At 45.1% G+C, this 20,527-nt stretch overlaps 1 protein-coding gene across 4 annotated transcripts in view; it reads right to left on the bottom strand.

The window, feature by feature from the left end:
* The window catches only part of COL4A2 (collagen type IV alpha 2 chain), a 284,103-nt gene that overhangs the window by 68,377 nt on the left and 195,199 nt on the right, over positions 1–20,527 (bottom strand). For all 4 annotated transcript variants that reach the window (XM_068268036.1, XM_068268037.1, XM_068268038.1 and 1 more), the window contains 4 exons: positions 10,535–10,698; positions 7,802–7,874; positions 6,318–6,424; positions 3,280–3,463 (listed from right to left, as the gene is read on the bottom strand). In XM_068268036.1, the coding sequence (XP_068124137.1) occupies positions 3,280–3,463; positions 6,318–6,424; positions 7,802–7,874; positions 10,535–10,698 (528 nt within the window). The remainder of the gene's footprint in view (positions 1–3,279; positions 3,464–6,317; positions 6,425–7,801; positions 7,875–10,534; positions 10,699–20,527) is intronic.

The following is a 20,527-nucleotide window of genomic DNA, read 5'->3' as shown; positions in this document are numbered from 1 at the left end:
GAAAAGGTTAATTAGATGATTACCCAACCAGTTGTCCTGAATAGTCTGATGTGCTTGGAGGTGTTTGCATCACTTTGAAGTCTAAAAGTCTAGAGTCTGGGAGGGTTAGGGCCGGTTCACACGGACGGCAGGCGGCGTTGGGGCGGCCAGGAAGTCGCGTCGTCCTGTGACGTCCCGTTCGGTGGAGGCGGTACAGAGATCGTCGCGATCGGCGTTTCTCGTCCCCGCAGGGGGACATGAAGCCGCGCCGGCTAGCCGTCCCTGGACGTTGCATGCGGCTTCTAGGGACGGCCGAAACGATGCGTTAAATCGGGATCAGAACGCCGCGTTTATGCAATCGACGGTAATCGACGGTAACCGCGCAATGCTAAACGCTCCTATTCACTTGAATGGGAGAGTTTAGCCGATGGGTCCCGAACGCTTGACGGTAGACGCCGCCAAGCGGCCGTGTGAACCGGCCCTTAAAAGCAGGACAGGAAAATGTGACATTTGCATATAACAGCAAGCTGTGGATATTACAGAGGTCTTTGCAAACCATGATGCTGACATCTGAGGAAATTTGATTATTTCTAAATCTGACCATTGGATAGCCTCAGGCTACACATCTTCCTATAAAAAGTCAGCGCTGGTAAAAGTTCAATTTCTGTTTTGATTCCCGTTTTTATTTTTGCAAACTGTCTTGTTGTGTGTCTTTGTACCTTTTACTGTGTTTTTTTGCAAATATTTTATATATATACAGTATATCTTCTTCTGCACTGTTCTACTTTTTTGGAATATTAAATCGTTAGTTAATAAGCTAGCCTTCTGATGTACTAACTAAGCAGAGCGTTACAACTCCTAGAGAGAGACTGTAGTGTAATTGTGTTACATGTTCAGTGCCTGATTGCATGCTGGGATTGTGCCTTGCTACCGTGTGATTGCATTGGGTGTGTGGCGTTCTCATATTCTGGCCTAAAGCTCAAAGCTGATGCAAATATGTAAAAGCTGGATGGAGTGCAGGCCACTCGACAGCAGAGTGGGAATTGTCATAGTGTCTAGCTGCTGCTAGTGGTGGCAGAGTGTGTGTTGTGAGAGGCGACAGCCTTGTGTTAGGTTGAATAAGGCTGCTTCCCATCTCGATCTGGTCGAAACGGAAAAAAAACCCCCAGTCGAGAACTGCCTCTGCAGGCTTGCCATGGGGCCGGTTCCTGACACCCCCTCCCAAGCCTCTTCAACCCCTTGTCTGCCCATGCAGGCTGGGATAGTCAGAATGCGAAGCCCCAGCCGTGTGGGGCTTCACACCCTGAGCTATACCAACCGGCATGGTATACGGAGACTCTGGGGGAGAGGGGCAGCCAAGCCTCCCCTGCTACCCTAGAGCCCTTGTCCAATCCATGGACAAGTGGCTCTTCTCCACCTCTGGTGCCTCGAGAGGAGGTGGGGGCTGACGACGCCCTGGGGGTTTCACAGTAGCACGTGGGACATCCAGATGCCCGCCTCCTCCCCAGGAGAGATGAGTATAGGGGTACAAAGTATCTCTTACCTCTTTCCACAAAGGGTTAAATCAAATAAAAACACAACCACGAGAAAAGTATTTTATTATTCTTAATTAACTATAAATACTAACCTGTACCTTTAAAAAAAAAGTTCCCATGCTAATATCCTCTGGTTAAGTTGACTGAAGATCTCTGCCGGCCGCCACCACCACACACGATGCTTCTCGCTACAACTCTCAGCTATACTGAGAGCCCTGTCCTGTGCAGAGGCTCCACTGCAGGCTCCCACTGTCCTCCCCGCTCCCAAACATATCACCCACACCCATGCTGACACCTAGTGCATCCATGGCTGGCTATCCCATCCTGCATGGGGAACAATGGGTTAAAGAGGCTCAGGAGGAGGTACCCCACGTCATTTTTTTTATATTTCCCATAGTCTGAACATCTACCTTCTTTGCCACAAATCAGTGGCCGTGATATGTGGCAAACAAAACAAGGTCAATTTCGGAGCCTGCGGTAATTATTGCAAATCTCTATTTGGAATCTATACTGAGGAAACACAAATAGCGGCATTGCACCTCCGCGCCAGCTATGCAAAGCTGCTATTTGCATTTCCGCAAGACCCAGTGCCCAGGATTCTATCGGGTGCTGATAATTGCAATCATTACAGTTAATCGGTGCCTGCAGGTGCCAAAATTTACTTTGTTTGCCGCAAATCGTGGCTTTCCTCTAAAGGGGGGAGAAAGGTGTAGGGGAGTTTAGGGTTAGGTGCCACCCATGGGGGGGGGGGGTCCTTAGGGTTAGGCACCACCAGGGTCGGTTTTAGGATCATGAACCACTGGGGGAGTATTAAGGTAGAGCACCACCAGGAAGGGGGGTGGATCTTAGGGTTAAGCACCACCAGGGGGGATCTTAGGGTTAGGCACCACCAGGGGGGGTCTTAGGGTTAGGCACCACCAGGGTGGGTCTTAGGGTTAGGCACCACAATGGGGGGCGGGGGTCTTAGGGTAAGATACCGGTAGAGGGAGAGTTCTGTGTGAGAGTAGGGTTAGGTTTAGCCATAGTGAAATATCTGTAAATATAACTAATAATACTGAATCAGAATTCAGTCGTAGAATATTGCCAACCTGAGCAATATTCTACTAGCAGCAAACACCAGCGTCCTTTTTTCCAGGTGTCTTTTTGACATGTATGCCCTCTCACTGCCCCTAATGCTCAAGCATAGCTAAGTGTGATGCCATGGGCTGTGTTCACAATGAATATGGACACAAATAATGTGCATGCCGATTTTATTTACACATTTTACTACAAAATAAGGATTGACTATCTACTCAGCAATTTGTGTCTCACATTTTAAATACTAAAGCCAAAGCAGACTATTCAGCCTGTAATCATAATTTGTTCAGAATACTTTGCCAGGCTATCAGAATTTTATTTTTCAGTGCTTATAATGGTTTTACCACAATTGGCTCTGCGGAGTTTACATCAAAAAGATTAGGAACATTATAGTCTGGTGTCATGCATAAGCACAATGCCAGCAAATACATAATCCCAACAGACTGGTTAAAAAACCAGGCCTTCGGGGATTACCGCGTTAGTACGCAGTAATCCCCACCTGGCAGCTGTCCAAGCAGGAAGTGATGCTCACTTTCTGTTGGTCAACTGATGACATGCACGGAAGCGTATTTCTAAAATACAGTTCTGTGCATGCGCGGCGCGTAATACTGCACCACGTAATTTAAAAACACATAAGCACAATGCCAGCAAATACATAATCCAACCAGATTGGTTATGTTGTTCCTACCTGGTAAACCTTGTAATCCAGGAACTCCTGGCCTTCCATCTTGTCCTGGCTTCCCGGGCAGCCCTTGTGCTCCCTTTGACCCTGGTATTCCTATACCTGGTAGACCCGGCTCACCCCGAACTCCTTCATGGCCTGGAGGGCCGGGAAAGCCAGGGTCACCAAGTATTCCTTTCACAGCATCACCCTATGCAAAACAGAAGGTCAGATTCATGTTTTCATATACTGAAACACCATGGTATTGAACTGCAGTATAGTCCCGAATATCACAAAGTGGTGGTGGTTACCACCATTGTTACAATGGGTATGATTCAAAAAACTTTTCTCTTGATTCATCTCACCTTAAGCTATGTATGCACACTGCACAAAAGTCATTGAAAACATCAGACAAATATCATCAGATGAAAAATTAAGCCAAATGACAACAAACAACCAATATCGGGCATTTTGCCTGTTCCACCTGGTGAATCAATTCAGACAACTGTTGGGCAGATTCCGTGCAGTCGGCCAGGTGTGTACAATGTGGATCAAAGAACATTGTTCTACAGCATACACGCATGTCATGTGAAACGACACATCAGCTTGTGTGCGCAGTCATTCTCATTGTGGAGATATCCTCATTTCAAAAACTTTAATCTAGTGTGTATAGACCTTTACATATTTCTCACCTCAACCAAGCTAACCAATGAAATAAACAGATAGGAGAGCTAATTCATGAAATCAACAGATGAGGAAAGATAAATCATGACTTAAATCAGATTAGGTGGCACATTCATAAAAGTTCAGTAAAATTTCTGTGAGCAGAAATTAGTACTAACTGGATAATACAGGTAGTGCTAATTGTAGAAATCACGCTACATAACTGTCAGGCCGGTTTCACACTGCAGATTGGTGGTAGCAGTGTGGCCTCCACTGCCAAAAACAGGCCTTCGGGGATTACCGCGTTAGTACGCAGTAATCCCCGCCTGGCAGCCGTCTAAGCATGGCCAAATGATGACGTGCACGGAAGTGTATTGCTAAAATACAGTTCCGCGCATGCGTGACACGTAAAACTGCGCAGGTCATTTAAAAACACACGCGCTGCCATAGACTTACATGTCTTGCAGTATGCCGCACATCGCTGCATGGTAACATATGTATGCGCTCGCGTTAGGGTACCTCTAGCACACTGCACCGCGGGTAGTATGAACTACCCTATAGACTTTCACTGCCCTGCGGTAGGCTGCGGTGAAAATGCTGCAACACCCAGTGTGAAAGACCCTCAAGTGTCAGTAAAAAAAAATCTCTTTTTTGAGCATCTTGAGAACCATTTGATTTGTAAAGTTTAATGCCACTTTTTTGATGTATAGCATATACTATTTGAAAGGCTTTTAAATATTTTGCCAGCAGCTTATCATGGATTTCCCAAAGGACAGCCCCAGAGCACAAAACCTTGCTCTCCATCGCACGGCACACAGAAGCATTGCTCAGGCGAACAGCTACTATTCACTGGAGCAGTGCTGTTTACGCTTAGACATCGCCCAGGTGAAGCTGGCAATTGAATTTGCAGATAAATCTTGAGCGTAGTCAGGTGATAAGAAGATTCCAAGCTGCAAGTTTCTTATCACCTTAAATTGCATACAGGCCATAAGGTGCCAAGGACTCACTTCATTCTTCACTGCTCTTAAAATTAAGGAAAGATATAAGCAAAATGTTTGGGATAAAATAAAGAGTTAGAAATATTTTCAGGTTGTTGGGGCCATGTTAAAGGTCAACTGTCCTGTGAAATGTTGCTACAGCATATCTCTGGTTGCTGAGGCATCATGAAGCTTATGTATAGTTATACAGAAATTCCGAGCCTAGCCACCAAGTGACAGAAAGTTGTCCGTGTTTCTGAGGAGTGGGTACAGACACACCGACAATACAAGTCTGTTGTCAGCTATATGTTGAGGTCTCCAGAAACATTGCAATGTAGCAATAGCAGAGTTATAAGAAGTAATGACCTTACAAAAGTGGGTGAGTAAGCAAGTCACTGCCTCTATTATTATTATTATTGATTGTATTTATAAAGCGCCAACATATTACGCAGCGCTGGACATTGGTTTAGGTTACAGACAATATTTAGGGGTGACATACAGCAATATGACAATACAGGAATACAAGAAAGACCAGATCATGCAGCACAGTACGAGTACAAGGTAATGCTTAGTCAGTCACTGGATGGAAGCATGGAGATTAGGCAAGTTAGGTTCACTCAGATGCATAGCATGGGTGCACAGTAATGGAGGTGCATGATCAGGTAGGACACAAAAGGAGGAGGACCCTGCCCAAAGGCTTACAATCTAGAGGATTGTAAGCCTCTAGATGACTCTCATCTCATAAGCATCTTCGTGACCTGTGGCGATGCCAAGATGAAGAACAACTGAAAGACTGGGTATGTCTGTCGGATGCTGTGTGATTTAATATCTTTCTGCCTACCATATAGCCAGTTTCTTTGGCTCTACCCGCTTAACCTCATGATGAAGCAGGCAACCTGATGCATGTTGTCGTAATCTGTTGGTGACATAGCAAAGTGTATGGTTTCTTATTAGGGCATTCCCTCTTTCTTGGGACTGCCGCTTGCCATATCCAGGGCTTCCTTGATGAGAGTCCTCTATCATAAGCATGCCACCATTTACTGTCACTTACTTTTGTAAGCATATTACTTTTTTTTTCATATAAAAAAAGGTGTATGTGCGTCAGCTACTTTGCCTTGTTTTCTTTGTAGTTTATATTGGACCTGGCATTCCTTAGCTGTCTGTAGCTACAGAGCTGTTTTGGATATTCATTTGGATGTGCTTGGCTATATACTGTAAGCTATGTCACTGCTGAGGACTATTGTCATCTTCCTGGATGGCACAAGACATGGACTCATCGCCAATATAGCCATCTGTATGACTAAGGATGACTTCACAGAATATGAGAGTTATCTAGCACAGCATTGTCAGTTGTAAAATGTAATCTACAACGGCATGATACTTACTTCCTGTCAATGCTATATGTATAAATCTTAGTTTACTTACAGGAAAACCTGGAAGGCCAGGAAAACCCAATAATCCATCGTTCCCTGGAAGTCCGTCCTGTCCTGCAAAGCCAGGGTTGCCGAGATCTCCTTGCTCACCTTTTGCACCTTCAAATTCAATAAAACAAAACCAAAACATTAAAACTTTACCATTTTTTAATGTGTGTTATTAAAAAAAGGGAGCTGTCAAGGTCCACACAGTGTAATAACACATAAGCGCCATGGAATATGTTGGCGCTTTATAAATCAATGATAATAATAATAATAAAGAATAAAAGAGCAGGCCTCCTTACCCACTTCACCCCATAGCGGTTTTTACCCTAATGGACAAGAGCAATTTTTACCTGTCAGTGCTCCGCCCTTTTATTCCCCAATAACTTTAATACTATTTATCACAACAAAATGATCTATACCTTGATTTTTTTTCGCTACCAATTAGGCTTTCTGTGGGCAGTACATTTTACCAACAATTTTTTTTATTCTAAATGCATTTTAATGGGAAAAAGAAAAAAAATGGAAAAAAAAATCATTATTTCTCAGGTTTTGGCAATTATAGTTTTAAAATAAAACATTCTCCTGTGGATAAAACCCACAAATTGTATTTGCCCATTTGTCCCAATTATTAGACCGTTTAAATGATGTCCCTATGACAATGTATGGCGACAATATATTATTGGGAAATATACAGTAGGTGTAATTTTTCTGTCTTTTTTTTTGTCCGATCCATAATTACAAGCCCCTATGTAGTAAAGTAATAGTAATATACCCTCATAAAATAAAAGCTAAGTGCCTAAGGCAACTATTTACGGTGGTGGGGGAGATGCGCACACGTGCACAGCGGCGGCGGGAGAGAGCGACGCATTAAAACGTCCTGGAGCCGTTAACAGGCTCTAAAAGGACGTTTTAATGCGTCAGCTTGTCAGTAAGTGGTTATGGTTCATAAGTATTATTATTAACAAATCCAAGAAAGATCGGGCATCTGCCCTCCGGTCATGCAGTGGAGAAATCTCACCAATGAGCCACTTAGAGAGCTGCCCGAATGTACAGTACAAAGAAGGGGAATAGTTACAAATAATGCCTCCCCCCAAGCAAAACTCTGATGGGGCCCCTTAATGTTCACAACCCTTCCCTTGCCTCCCCTTGGTGATCCTTCACAGCTTGGGGACGCATTCCAATGGAAAGTTTAGAAAATGTGTGGATATCATGATCTTCACAAGCATAACATGTGTAGCCCACAAAAACACCTGATCTGGAGTTTTAGAGGGAGAGAAAATTAGTAGTTGCCCCACTTCCACCTCTGGGGCCCCCTGCAGTTGCAGTGGCTGTTCCTCTGTATTTATGCACCTGGTACAAACTATAGGGAGGCTTACTGCCAACCATAGCAAAAGAGGAAAGGTTATGGCAAAGCTGCCTTGTGATCATTAGTGGAGATTTCTAGACAGACTTGAAATGAACGTGAATTCAGTTTTTCTGGATTATAATTACCTTTTTCTGTAGCAAACACTCTATCGCCTTTCTCCCCAACTGAACCAGTAAAACCAATAAGACCTGGAACCCCCTGTAAATTTAAACACAAAACATGACTCACAAAATGTCCCTAGTTTCTTAAATGCACCTAGGTCTAAAATACCCAATGTCTTCTTTGGTGCAGGGTACATTAGGACAGTGTTATAATTACCTTACATATCCTGGGCTGTACTCTCTCTCTATTTAGCTCTACTCCTTTCTGCATCCATCCCTGTCAGCTCTCATGTAATGCTATATAAGCATCAGTGGGAGATAGACGCAGATGGTATAAGAGCCACTGGGAAAGAAAGATAGGCAGGAAAAGAGGGAATGCAGCCTAGAACTGGTCAAGTAACTATGACCCATATTAACAATGACCTTTTAAACTTCCCTCTGTTGACCTGTCGGGGGGGGAAAAGAGGAAGAAGAGGGCAGCAATACTTGCCAGGGGAAATAACAATACCTGTTGGAAAGGCATGGCTATACTTGTACAGTATGTGTGTGTGTGTGTGTGTGTGTGTGTGTGGGGGGGGGGGGGCATTTTTGCTCTTTTAGAGAGACATGGTTACACTTGTTGGTAAACATGGCTCTTCTTGTTGCCAAGCATAGCAGTTTGTGGAAGGACACAGTAATACTTTTTGTTAAAGGGACTCCGAGCAGTGCAGAAACTATGGAAAGATGCACATCGTTTTAAAGCTCTCTTTCTCCTCTTTCCAATGATATATAAACCGCTGCCCTACGCCTTTTAGTTTTCGCTATTTTCGCGATTGAAATTGCCGCAGCCGCAATTTCGATTGCAAAAATAGAGAAAACTAAAAGGTGTAGGGCAACGATTTAGGTGTCGCCAGAAAGAGGAGAAAGAGAGTTTTAAAATGATATCCATCAACCCATAGTTATATTGTATTACACAGGGCGACTTTTTGTCAAAGTCAGCAGCTGCATTCAGCAGAATGGAGCTGCTGACACTGGGGAAAGTGTCGTCCTGTGTAATACAATATAACTATGGCTTGATGGATATCATTTTAAAGCTCTCTTTCTCCTCTTTCTGGCGACACCTAAATCGTTGCCCTACACCTTTTAGTTTTCTCTATTTTCGCGATCGAAATCGCGGCCGCGGCAATTTCAATCGCGAAAACTAAAAGGCGTAGGGCGGTGGTTTATATATCATTGGAAAGAGGAGAAAGAGAGCTTTAAAATTATGTGCATCTTTCCATAGTTTCTGCACTGCTCGGAGTCCCTTTAATTGGTGTTCTTTTGGGGCAACATGGCTATATTATTGTTGGGGAACATTACAATTTTTGCAGTGGGACATGCCTATACTTCTTTCTGGTGTTGACTTACAATATACTTGAGTCATCACAATTTTCAAATTAAAAGAGTCAGCTGTTAGCAGGTCAACTTTTACTGTTCTTATTGTTGATTTTACATATGATAATTATAATCAGACTAAGAAACATTAAAAAACATTCATGAAAGAGATCCAGAAATCCTTGATAAATATTTCTTTCAAAAAATAAAGGTATTTTAGCAGTTACATTTTTAAACTACATTGTATTTTCTCTTGGAACCAAATATAATACAATAAATACTTTGATGTTAAGTAGTATTTTGACATTTAATTTATAAGGGTAACATACTAGATGAGCATTCAGTCTGTCTGAAGCCGCTAATGTGGGCTGATCTGAATCTTATGTTAGTATTTGGTAACAGGGTAGCTTAATCAATATAATTCATTATGAACTGTACATGCTAAAACGTTGATTATTAGGTTGCTTTGACAGGTATCTTGGTGGGTTATTTTCAGTTAACATCTTGAATGACACATAAAATCGTATAACATTGAACTGAAATACAGTGGAACCTGGCTTTGCAAGCATAATTCATGCTTGTAATCCAAAGCACTCTGATATCAAAGCAAATTTCCCCATAAGAATTAATGGAAACCCAGTTGAATTGTTCTACAATCCAAATACAGTTATAGTAAAATAATATAAGAAAAAATGTAAACAAGACTTTCACTATAACTAACATAATCATTGGCATCTGTTGGCTCATCCCAACTTTTTTTTGTTTGGTTTTAACAAGGAACGTATCCACTGACAGCTGCTTTTGCCTACTTTTGGGGATTTAATTGAAATGCGACATTACACAGTCCCTTAACTAATGTAAAGCTTTGATACTTACCCGGGGCTTCCTCTTGCCCCATAAACACGTCTAAGTCCCACGCCGTCTAAGTCGATGCCAGTCTGGGTGTACTGCACACGAGCAGACCTCCCGCACATGTGCAGTAGACTCGGACTGACATCACTGAACCTGTTACCGGGGCTCACCGCAGCTGAACGGCAGACCACGGGAGGATGGCATGGCATGTGTTTATGGGACGGGAGGAAGCCCCAGGTAAGTATCAGAGCTTTACTTTAGGTCATCTCTGGGTCACTTTAAGTATAATACTGCAGCGCCAAGGGGAGAATAAGTATCTTCTCAGTTGTGATGATGTGACACATGTATACTATTTTTTTTGCTTGTATATTAAGATTTTGCTTGTATATCAAGTGAAAATATCCCAAAATGTTTGCTTGTATTGCAAAGTGCTCTTAAACCAAGTTACTCTCAATCCAAGTTTTTACTGTAGTTGTTACTCTGCTGGCTATTTATGTAATATTTTATGCGTTTGAAATATTTAAACTCACCTTATTAAAAGTACTATCTCACCTTTAACCCAGGAGTGCCAGGCAGACCAGGACCTCCTCTATCACCTTTTTCACCTTTACTACCAGGTGTACCTGGAGTACCTGGAAAACCCACAGGGCCAGGATCTCCAGCAGGCCCTTTCCCAGCTTCATCACCAGCAACACATTTACATTCTCCCTGTTCACCTGGAATATATGGAATATACAGTTACTGAAGTGGGATGGAAATGAGGACACTGAATACAATACTATAACACAACACTATGCTATTGTTCAGAAGTAAACACTGTACAATACAAGCATGATGTACATAGGACATAGGATTGTTTTGCTAAAATGTGAAACAAAATGTCATAGTGATATAGGGGTATATTCACAAAATATTGGTAAAACTTACATATACAGCGTGTGCACATACATTTTACCAGGCTTTAACCAAACCACATAGTGCTTTAAACAAAAAGCATACCTTGGGCTTGATTCAGTAAACGGTGCTAACCTACTTAGCATGCCTAAAGACTTTAGGCGTGTTAACCAGGGTGCTAAGCAGGTTAGCACTGTTTCTACAATCAGATCGCGCGCAATGACCTGTGCGCAAAACTTTGCGTGCGCACAGCGCGGTGCGCGCGGAACGGCGCATAGATATAAATAGGCACTTCGCAACGCACTGCGCTGTGCGCGCGCAAAACTTTGCGCGCGGATCTTTGGGCACGATCTGATTTTAACACGCCCAAACTGAGATAAGGCATGATAATGGCATTCAGGAGTGTGTTAACACAATGTCAGGGAGGAAAGACATCAACAACGATCTAAAGGTAGCCATACATCAAGCGATGCTGAATCAATCAACAAAGCGATCAACTTTATTAACCACTTCACCACTGAGGGGTTTTACCCCCTGAGCACCAGAGCAATTTTCACCTTTCAGCGCTCCTTCCATTCATTCGTCTATAACTTTATCATTACTTATCGCAATGAAATGAACTATATCTTGTTTTTTACGCCACCAATTAGGCTTTCTTTAGGTGGGACATTATGCCAAGAATTATTTTTTTCTAAATGTGTTTTAATGGGAAAATAGGAAAAATGTGGGGAAAAAAATAATTATTTTTCAGTTTTCGGCCATTATAGTTTTTAAATAATGCATGCTACTGTAATTAAAACCCATGAAATGTATTTGCCCTTTTGTCCCGGTTATAAAACCATTTAAATTATGTCCCTATCACAATGTTTGGCGCCAATATTTTATTTGGAAATAAAGGTGCATTTTTTTCATTTTTGCGTCCAAGCCCATAGTTTATAAAGTAACAGTGTTATACCCTCTTGACATAAATATTTAAAAAGTTCAGTCCCTAAGGTAACTATTTATGTACTTTTTTTAATTGTAAATTTTTTAATTTTTTTTTAATTACAAAAAAAAAAAAAAATGGGGAGTGTGGGAGGTAATGAGTTAATTTTATGTGTAAAAGTCATTTATTTGTATGTGAAAAATGTGTAGGGTGTAGTTTACTATTTGGCCACAAGATGGCCACAGTAACTTTTTGTTTTAATGCGACCTCCAAGCTTCCTTCCGGAAGCTTGGAGGAAGTATAAGGAGGCTGGACACGTGAGTTTTTTCTCACAATGATCGCGCTGCCCATAGGAGAGCAGCGGATCATTGCGGGGCTTAGATCAACGAACGGGAATGGATTTTCCCGTTCATTGATCTCTGGGCGAGCGGGCGGCGGCGTGTTTACTAGCGGCGGGCGGCGTGTTTACGAGCGGGAGCGCGGACAGCGTCGGAAACGCGGAAAGTACGCATTTCTCCGTCCCTGGTTGTTAAAGGATGAAAAAAGGGGCGGAGAAATATGTACGCGCGGGGGTAAAGTGGTTAAGGAATAGGCTTCAGTGTGGTTGATCGAAAGTCGATCGACTAGTAGCCCACACACTACAGGCAATATCCTATGCGATTCACCTTCACTTATCAATCTGACTGATGTTGTGTCTCCATGCTCTGAATGCAAAAACGGATTCAGAGTTGATCGAATGACATGTGCGATCGACTGATATCTTGCATCCTGCTCGATCCACTAAGCTGGTCAATTCAACATGAAATCAGCCACTTTTCATCAATTGGGAGTTCTGGAACACACTCAATTCCCTCTCAATTCAATAAAATGATCGAATCGAATGGTCGATTGCACAGCCAGATTGCTAAAAGTATGGCCACCTTTAGACAAACAAATGTTGCTTCCAATCAATCAGGAGAAAGACTCTTCTCTCTAAAAGTAATATTGCAGAATTGCTTAGGTTTGCACAGGTGCATTTGAACAAACCACAAGACTTGTCTGAGTTATCTCCTAGGTGATATTTTCACAACTTTTCAACAAAATGCACGTTATACCACCAGCAAACAAGAAAATACTAAATTAATTTTGATAGTACATTCTCACATATTTTGTAGTACTTTTTCACTCACAGGCCCATATGCAATTAACTTTTTCACCTGAGTTATCTCCAAGGAGATAATTTTCCATCCTGTATTTAAAATATTTTTTCAGCACTTTGCAATTCAAAAATTACCAAAAATAGGAGAGAAGGTGACATCAAAATTACTGTATTTTAAAGGGACTCCGAGCAGTGCAGAAACTATGGAAAGATGCATATCATTTTAAAGCTCTCTTTCTCCTCTTTCCAATGATCTATAAACCGCCACCCTACGCCTTTTAGTTTTCGCTATATTCGCGATTGAAATTGCAGCGGCCGCGATTTCAATCACGAAAATAGAGAAAACTAAAAGGTGTAGAACGACGATTTAGGTGTCGCCAGAAAGAGGAGAAAGAGAGCTTTAAAATGATATCCATCTTTTCATAGTTAATTGTATTACACAGGACGACACTTTCCCCAGTGTCAGCAGCTCCATTCAGCAGAAAAAGTCGCCCTGTGTAATACAATATAACTATGGAAAGATGGATATCATTTTAAAGCTCTCTTTCTCCTCTTTCTGGCGACACCTAAATCGTCGCCCTACGCCTTTTAGTTTTCTCTATTTTCGCGATTGAAATCGCAGCCGCTTCAATTTCAATCGCGAATATAGCGTAAACTAAAAGGCGTAGGGCGGCGGTTTATATATCATTGGAAAGAGGAGAAAGAGAGCTTTAAAATGATATGCATCTTTCCATAGTTTCTGCACTGCTCGGAGTCCCTTTAAGTATTTTCTTGCTTGCTGGTGGTTTAAATGTAATTTTATTGACAAGTTGTGAAAATATCACCTAGGGGAGAATTCAGGCGAAAAAGTTAATTGCATATTGGGCCACAGAGTGCTAAAAAGCTATTTTAAAGAGAAGATGAAAAAATATTGTCAAGGAGAAAACTTATAAGGAAAAGTTTATTGAATAAGGGCCCAGGGACCATATGCAATTAATTCTTCTCCCATGTTTTTCTTATAAATCTTTTTCCATGCCCAACCCATACATCAGTGTTCTCCCCAGGCTCTTTTAGACGGGTGAGCACCTGGCTGTCATTGGCTCACTTCCTCCTCTGCTGTAAGCAGAATTGTGCAGAGAAATGCCGACCCTGTCCCTGTATTCTCTCGCCCCACCCGGCTACTTTTTCATGCCACCCGGCTGGAAAAAAATTCTGGGGAGAACACTGTACATGCTGAAATTTAGTAAATGAACTATAGCAATATATTTAATTACTGTTTAACTGCATGTTAAACATACAACACATCATAATGACTAATGTTTTTTCACCTCCTATTGTCCACTCAAACCTAAAAAGATCAGTGCCTCACCATAATGAAACCAGACAGGGGCGTAACTAGAAATCACTGGACCCCCAAGCGAAAATTTGAATGCCCCCCCCCATAGGTGCAAAAGAATCGTAATAGGGCAGCGTTTCGCTATAAAATAATTGTAATGGGGCAGCGTTTCACTATAAAATAATTGTAATGCAGCAGTGTTTCACCATAAAATAATAATCGTAATGTGGGCAGCATTTCACTAGAAAGTTATCGTAAAGTGGGCAGCATTTCACCCGAAATGAATCGTAAAGTGGGCAGCATTTTACCCAAAATTAATTGTAAAGTGGGCAGCATTTCACCCGAAATTAATCGTAAAGTGGGCAGTATTTCACCAGAAATTAATTGTAAAATGTGCAGCCTTTCACCAATAGAGATGGCTCGAACCTCCGAGTTTTGGTTTGCGAACCTCGAACGCGAACTTTCGCCAAAAGTTCGGTTTGTGCAAACTTTCGCAAACCGCAATAGACTTCAATGGGGAGGCGAACTTTGAAAACTAGAAACATTTATGCTGGGCAGAAAAGTGATGAAAAAGATGTTTCAAGGGGTCTAACATCTGAGTTTTTGCATGGATGAGTGGGATACATGCCAACAGTCGCAGGGAAAAATCTGGATTTGACGCAAAGCAGCGTTTTAAGGGCAGCAATCGGATTGCATGCTAAATTGGAAGCCTAAAGTGCTTTGAAACATCTTGCATGTGTGTACATCAATCAGGGAGTGTAATTAGAGTACTGCTTCACACTGACAGACCAAACTCACTGTGTAACGCACTGCACACCAGTGGTGCTCAGCAGAGCTCGAATATTCGAGTAGCTCGAATATTCGAGCTCTTTTCCAGCTATTCGAGCTCGGTATTCGAGCTCCGAATAGCTGTAGCTATTCGAATGGGCTATTCGAGTACACTCGAATAGCCCATTCACTATTCGAGCTATTCGAGCAAAACGGCGCTATTCGAGCTCGGTACCGAGCTCGAATAGCGTCATAGCCCAGATTGATGTCCTTAGAGCCAATCAGAGGGCTCCCAGGCCCTCTGACGGCAGCCAATCACAGAGGGGGACCCTGGCCAGCCCCTACCCTATAAATAGCGGCCGCCATGTTAGGTTTCTCCGTGCTTGCCTGAGACTTGTACAGAGAGAGAGAGTTGCTCCTTTGTGCTTTGGCTTAGCAAGAGCTCTATTGTGGTCATTTACCTAGCGTTTTTGCTCACATACACCTCCTATACACACCTATATTGTTGTTAGTTAGTTAGACATTGTATTTTAGTTAGTAGCTTTTGTGTTACATAGAGACAGGCCAGCTGCTGCAGGCTTACAGCTTTAGGCCTCAGGGCCTTGCCTGTGTGGGCAGCTGTCCTCCTGTCCTCTGTTTATTTCTCTCTATTCTATACCAGTATTTCTGCTGTCCTTTACTACTGATTGTATTAGTATTGTAGTTATATACTGTAACTGTACTAGGACACTCACTGTCACTGTTCATAGGCTACTAGCTGCTCCTGCGTGTGTGCACTCACTTTCTGTGTACACACTACACACACTCTATTTCCTTCTGATAACTGATTGATTATTGTAATTGATTATTGTAATTAGTTAGTTGTACTTACTGTTACTACTTACTGTACTAGGAGTCTAGGACACTCAGTCACTGTTCATAGGCTACTAGCTCCTGCGTGTGTGCACTCACTGTCTGTGTACACACTACACACACTCTATTTCCTTCTGATAACTGATTGATTATTGTAATTAGTTAGTTGTACTTACTGTTACTACTTACTGTACTAGGAGTCTAGGACACTCAGTCACTGTTCATAGGCTACTAGCTCCTGCGTGTGTGCACTCACTGTCTGTGTACACACTACACACACTCTATTTCCTTCTGATAACTGATTGATTATTGTAATTAGTTAGTTGTTTGTACTTACTGTTACTACTTACTCTTACTGTACTAGGAGTCTAGGACACTCAGTCACTGTTCATAGGCTACTAGCTCCTGCGTGTGTGCACTCACTGTCTGTGTACACACACTACACACACTCTATTTCCTTCTGATAACTGATTGCTTATTGTAATTAGTTAGTTGTACTTACTGTTACTACTTACTCTTACTGTACTAGGAGTCTAGGACACTCAGTCACTGTTCATAGGCTACTAGCTCCTGCGTGTGTGCACTCACTGTCTGTGTACACACTACACACACTCTATTTCCTTCTGATAACTGATTGATTATTGTAATTAGTTAGTTGTTTGTACTTACTGTTACTACTTACTCTTACTGTACTAGGAGTCTAGGACACTCAGTCACTGTTCATAGGCTACTAGCTCCTGCGTGTGTGCACTCACTGTCTGTGTACACACACTACACACACTCTATTTCCTTCTGATAACTGATTGCTTATTGTAATTAGTTAGTTGTACTTACTGTTACTACTTACTCTTACTGTACTAGGAGTCTAGGACACTCAGTCACTGTTCATAGTCTACTAGCTCCTGCGTGTGTGCACTCACTGTCTGTGTACACACACTACACACACTCTATTTCCTTCTGATAACTGATTGATTATTGTAATTAGTTAGTTGTTTGTACTTACTGTTACTACTTACTCTTACTGTACTAGGAGTCTAGGACACTCAGTCACTGTTCATAGGCTACTAGCTCCTGCGTGTGTGCACTCACTGTCTGTGTACACACACTACACACCCTCTATTTCCTTCTGATAACTGATTGATTATTGTAATTAGTTAGTTGTACTTACTGACTGTTACTACTTACTTACTTACTGTACTAGGGACACTCACTCAGTCACTGTTCATAGGCTAGCTCCTGCGCGTGTTTGCGCATGCGTGCACTCACTGTCTGTAGTGTACACACACTAAATTTACTTGTGATTACTACTGATTATTGTAACTGCTAGTTGTACTTCCTGACTGTTACTACTTACTTACTGTACTAGGGACACTCACTCAGTCACCTCACCCACCAACCCACTCCATTAAAGTACCCCACTTTTCACCCGCCCTTTTAAAAAACTTTTGTCTATACGCCCAAAACATCGAAGATGTCTGGAAGTGGCAGCCAGCGCGGTTTGGGCAAGGGGAAGGGCAGCAAGGGAATCAGGAGGAGAGGGAGCAGCATTGTGGCAGGCCGCGGCCGCGCCACCATGCACAGTTTCGCAGCAGCAGCAGCAGCAGCGTCAGTGGCTAACATTCCTCCCATAGCCACTGGCCGTGGACGCCTTGGGTGCCGCCCAGCAGGAGCATGTGCAAATCACGCTGCAGAGACACAGCAGCAGCAGCGTGTAGCACCTGCTCCGATTTTCCTCCAGCCGGGTCGGAAACGTCCCATTGAGGAAAAGCATGCAGACACTGTGGTGCAACTCATGACGGAGGATGAGCAGCCCGCCATCAGCTCTGCATCCGAGGCCTCCACCCTCACCACCACCACCACCCCTGCAGCGCTTCCATGCCGTAGGGGGATGTTTCTGTCACCAATCTGGCGATATTTCACCATGCCCACTGTGTACAGCAAGTACGCCACTTGCAACCACTGTCAGCGGAAGTTGAGCAGAGGTGCAGACCCCTTAAAGTTCAGCACCAGCTCGCTCATCAACCACCTTGCTGCGAAACATTTCCACCAGCATGAGGAGTTCCAGAGGCTGAAGGCATCTGGTGCTGGCAGTGGCACCACACCCATCACTGCACAGCCTTCAGCAGCAGCAGCAACAGCAGCCACCCGCCCTCCTGCTCCTCCAGCAGCACCAGCAGGAGTGCGGAAACGCACTGCTCCTCCCCCCTCTGCAACTCCTGCCGCCGACACTGAGGCCTGTTCTGGCAGCCAGTCCTCAGTGGCCTCCTCCGCTGTGTCTGCTGATTCCCGTGCCAGCAAAAGGCCACGCCAGAGCCTTTTGAGCGAGTCCTTCCAGGGGGTGGTTAGGGCTCTGCCTCCCAGCAGCCGTCGCGTGCGGCAGCTGAACGGCTTGCTGGCACGGGCCATGTGCTCCCAACTCCTGCCGTACACGCTCGTGCAGGAGGGGAGCGACATTCGTGCGCTGCTTGCTTGCACAGCCCCAGACTGGCAGTTCCCCAGCAGACACTTTTTCTCCCGCAAGGCCATTCCTGCACTGCACCGCTTTGTGATGGCCAATGTGGAGCGAGGGCTGGAGCACGCGGTTGGTGAAAGGGTCCACGTCACCATGGACTCCTGGAGCAGCCGCTTCGGGACAGGCCGCTACCTGTCCTTCACTGTCCACTGGGTCAGCTTGGTGGAAGGGGGTGAGGATGGGAGAGCAGCAGCGGGCACAGCAGCAGCAGCAACACAATGGGTGGTGCCACCCCGCAGGGTCAGGGGAACTGCAGCAGGTTCCTCCGATCCTCTGCCATCCTCCGGCACACCTGGCCAAACCCCCCGCCTCAGCAGCAGCGTGAAGGCCCGCCACTGCCAAGCGCTGCTGCACTTGGTCAGCCTTGGGAAGACCAAGCTGACGGCAACCCATGTGTTGGCCAAACTCCAGGAGCAGGAGAGGATTTGGCTGACCCCCAGAGGCCTCAGAGTCGAAGAGGTGATGGCCGACAATGGGGCCAATCTGGTTGCCGCAATAGACAGGGGAAACCTGACCCACATCCCCTGTCTTGCCCACGTGCTGAACCTGGTAGTGCAGAAGTTCTTGCGCACCTACCAGGGGATGGGAAGGAACGTTGTGCGTCACTTCCGGTGCTCAGCTGCAGCCTGTGCGAGCCTGGAAGACGTGCAAAAGGAGCTGGATCTGCCACGCCATCGGCTGATCCTTGACGTTCCGACTCGCTGGAACTCCACCCTGGCGATGTTGGAGCGTCTGGTTGAACAGAAGCACGCTGTCAACCAGTACCTTGCCCTGGCCACTGTTTCCGCCGCTCAGAGAAGGGACAAGACCAGCAACATCCCGTCCATCGTCCCCGATGATGACTGGAGGCACATGCAGCAGGTGTGCTTAGTGCTGGCTCCCCTTCTGCAGGCCACTAACATGGTGAGCAGGGACCATGCTATGGTCTGCGAGTGGGTGCCCCTGGTTTGTCTGCTGAACAGGGCCCTCGATGCTTTGCTGGAACAGGGAGCGGCAGCCTTGGACCAGCAGGAGCGGCAAGCAGCTGCACAGTCCACCTCTGAGGGGGAGGAGGAGGAGGACTTGGTGGAGGTCCCTGACCTTGCTGCTGATGAGGGGGAGCAGCACAGTGCAGCTGAGTTGGTGCGGGGGTGGAGAGAGGATGAGGCTGACGAGGCAGAGGAGGAGGATGAGGACAGCAGCACTGCCGTCGATGTGCCAGCAGACGTGGCCCGCCTCTTCCCAATGGCAGCGCACATGCTGACGTGCCTGCGCAGAGACCCCAGGGTGATCCAGATGAAGCAGAGGGAGGACATCTGGATCAGCATGATGTTGGACCCACGCCTCAAGGGGAAGTTGAGCCAGTTCCTGCCGCCTGCAGGAGGAGACCCAGCGCAACAAATAAGGAGCTTGCAGCAGGCCCTTGTTGAGCGCTTGGAGGAAGCCTTCCCCCAGCCTTCCACCCCCACTGTCCAGCAGCCAGCACAGAGGCAGCAGCAGGTGCCTGCATCCAGCAGCAAGCGCCCCACAGACCTGCTGTCTCTCAGCCACGAGCTCTACAGGACTGTAGAGGCTCCGGCAGCAGTGACTAGAGAGGAGGTGCATGCAGCAGCATCCTCCACCGGTCACAGCCAGAGCCTGACCCGCATGGTGGCTGACTACATGGGGTCCTACAGCGGGCTTGACAGCGATGCCCCTGTTGATCCCATGGAGTATTGGGTCAAGCGCCTGGAGATCTGGAGCGAGCTGGCGCAGTACGCCCTGGAAGTGCTGTCCTGCCCCCCTTCCAGCGTGCTGTCCGAGCGCTGCTTCAGTGCAGCTGGTGGTGTGGTCACCGAGAAACGCTCACGTCTGTCTCACAAGTCTGTGGACAGACTGACGTTTCTCAAGATGAACCAGGCGTGGGTGGAAGGCGAGTTCCTGGCCCCTGTTGTCGGCGAGAGGGGGACATGAACTGGCTAAGAACCATCGTTAATGTGCCTTACCACCCTTTACCACCTCCTGGCTCCTGCTCACTAAGCCAGCCTGGTTCACTTTGACTATTACGTCGCCTGCAGCCACACATTTTACACCTACAGCGGGCTGCTGTGTACTGCCCTTCTGCTGTCTGTCTGTGTTTCCCACTGCCAGGGTACACAGATTTACCTTCTGCTGCCACTCTG

Source organism: Hyperolius riggenbachi, chromosome 2 (assembly GCF_040937935.1).
Source record: "Hyperolius riggenbachi isolate aHypRig1 chromosome 2, aHypRig1.pri, whole genome shotgun sequence".
NCBI lineage: Eukaryota > Metazoa > Chordata > Amphibia > Anura > Hyperoliidae > Hyperolius > Hyperolius riggenbachi.
Note: the sequence above shows the minus strand (reverse complement) of the source record. Positions and strands in the feature narration are given on the sequence as shown.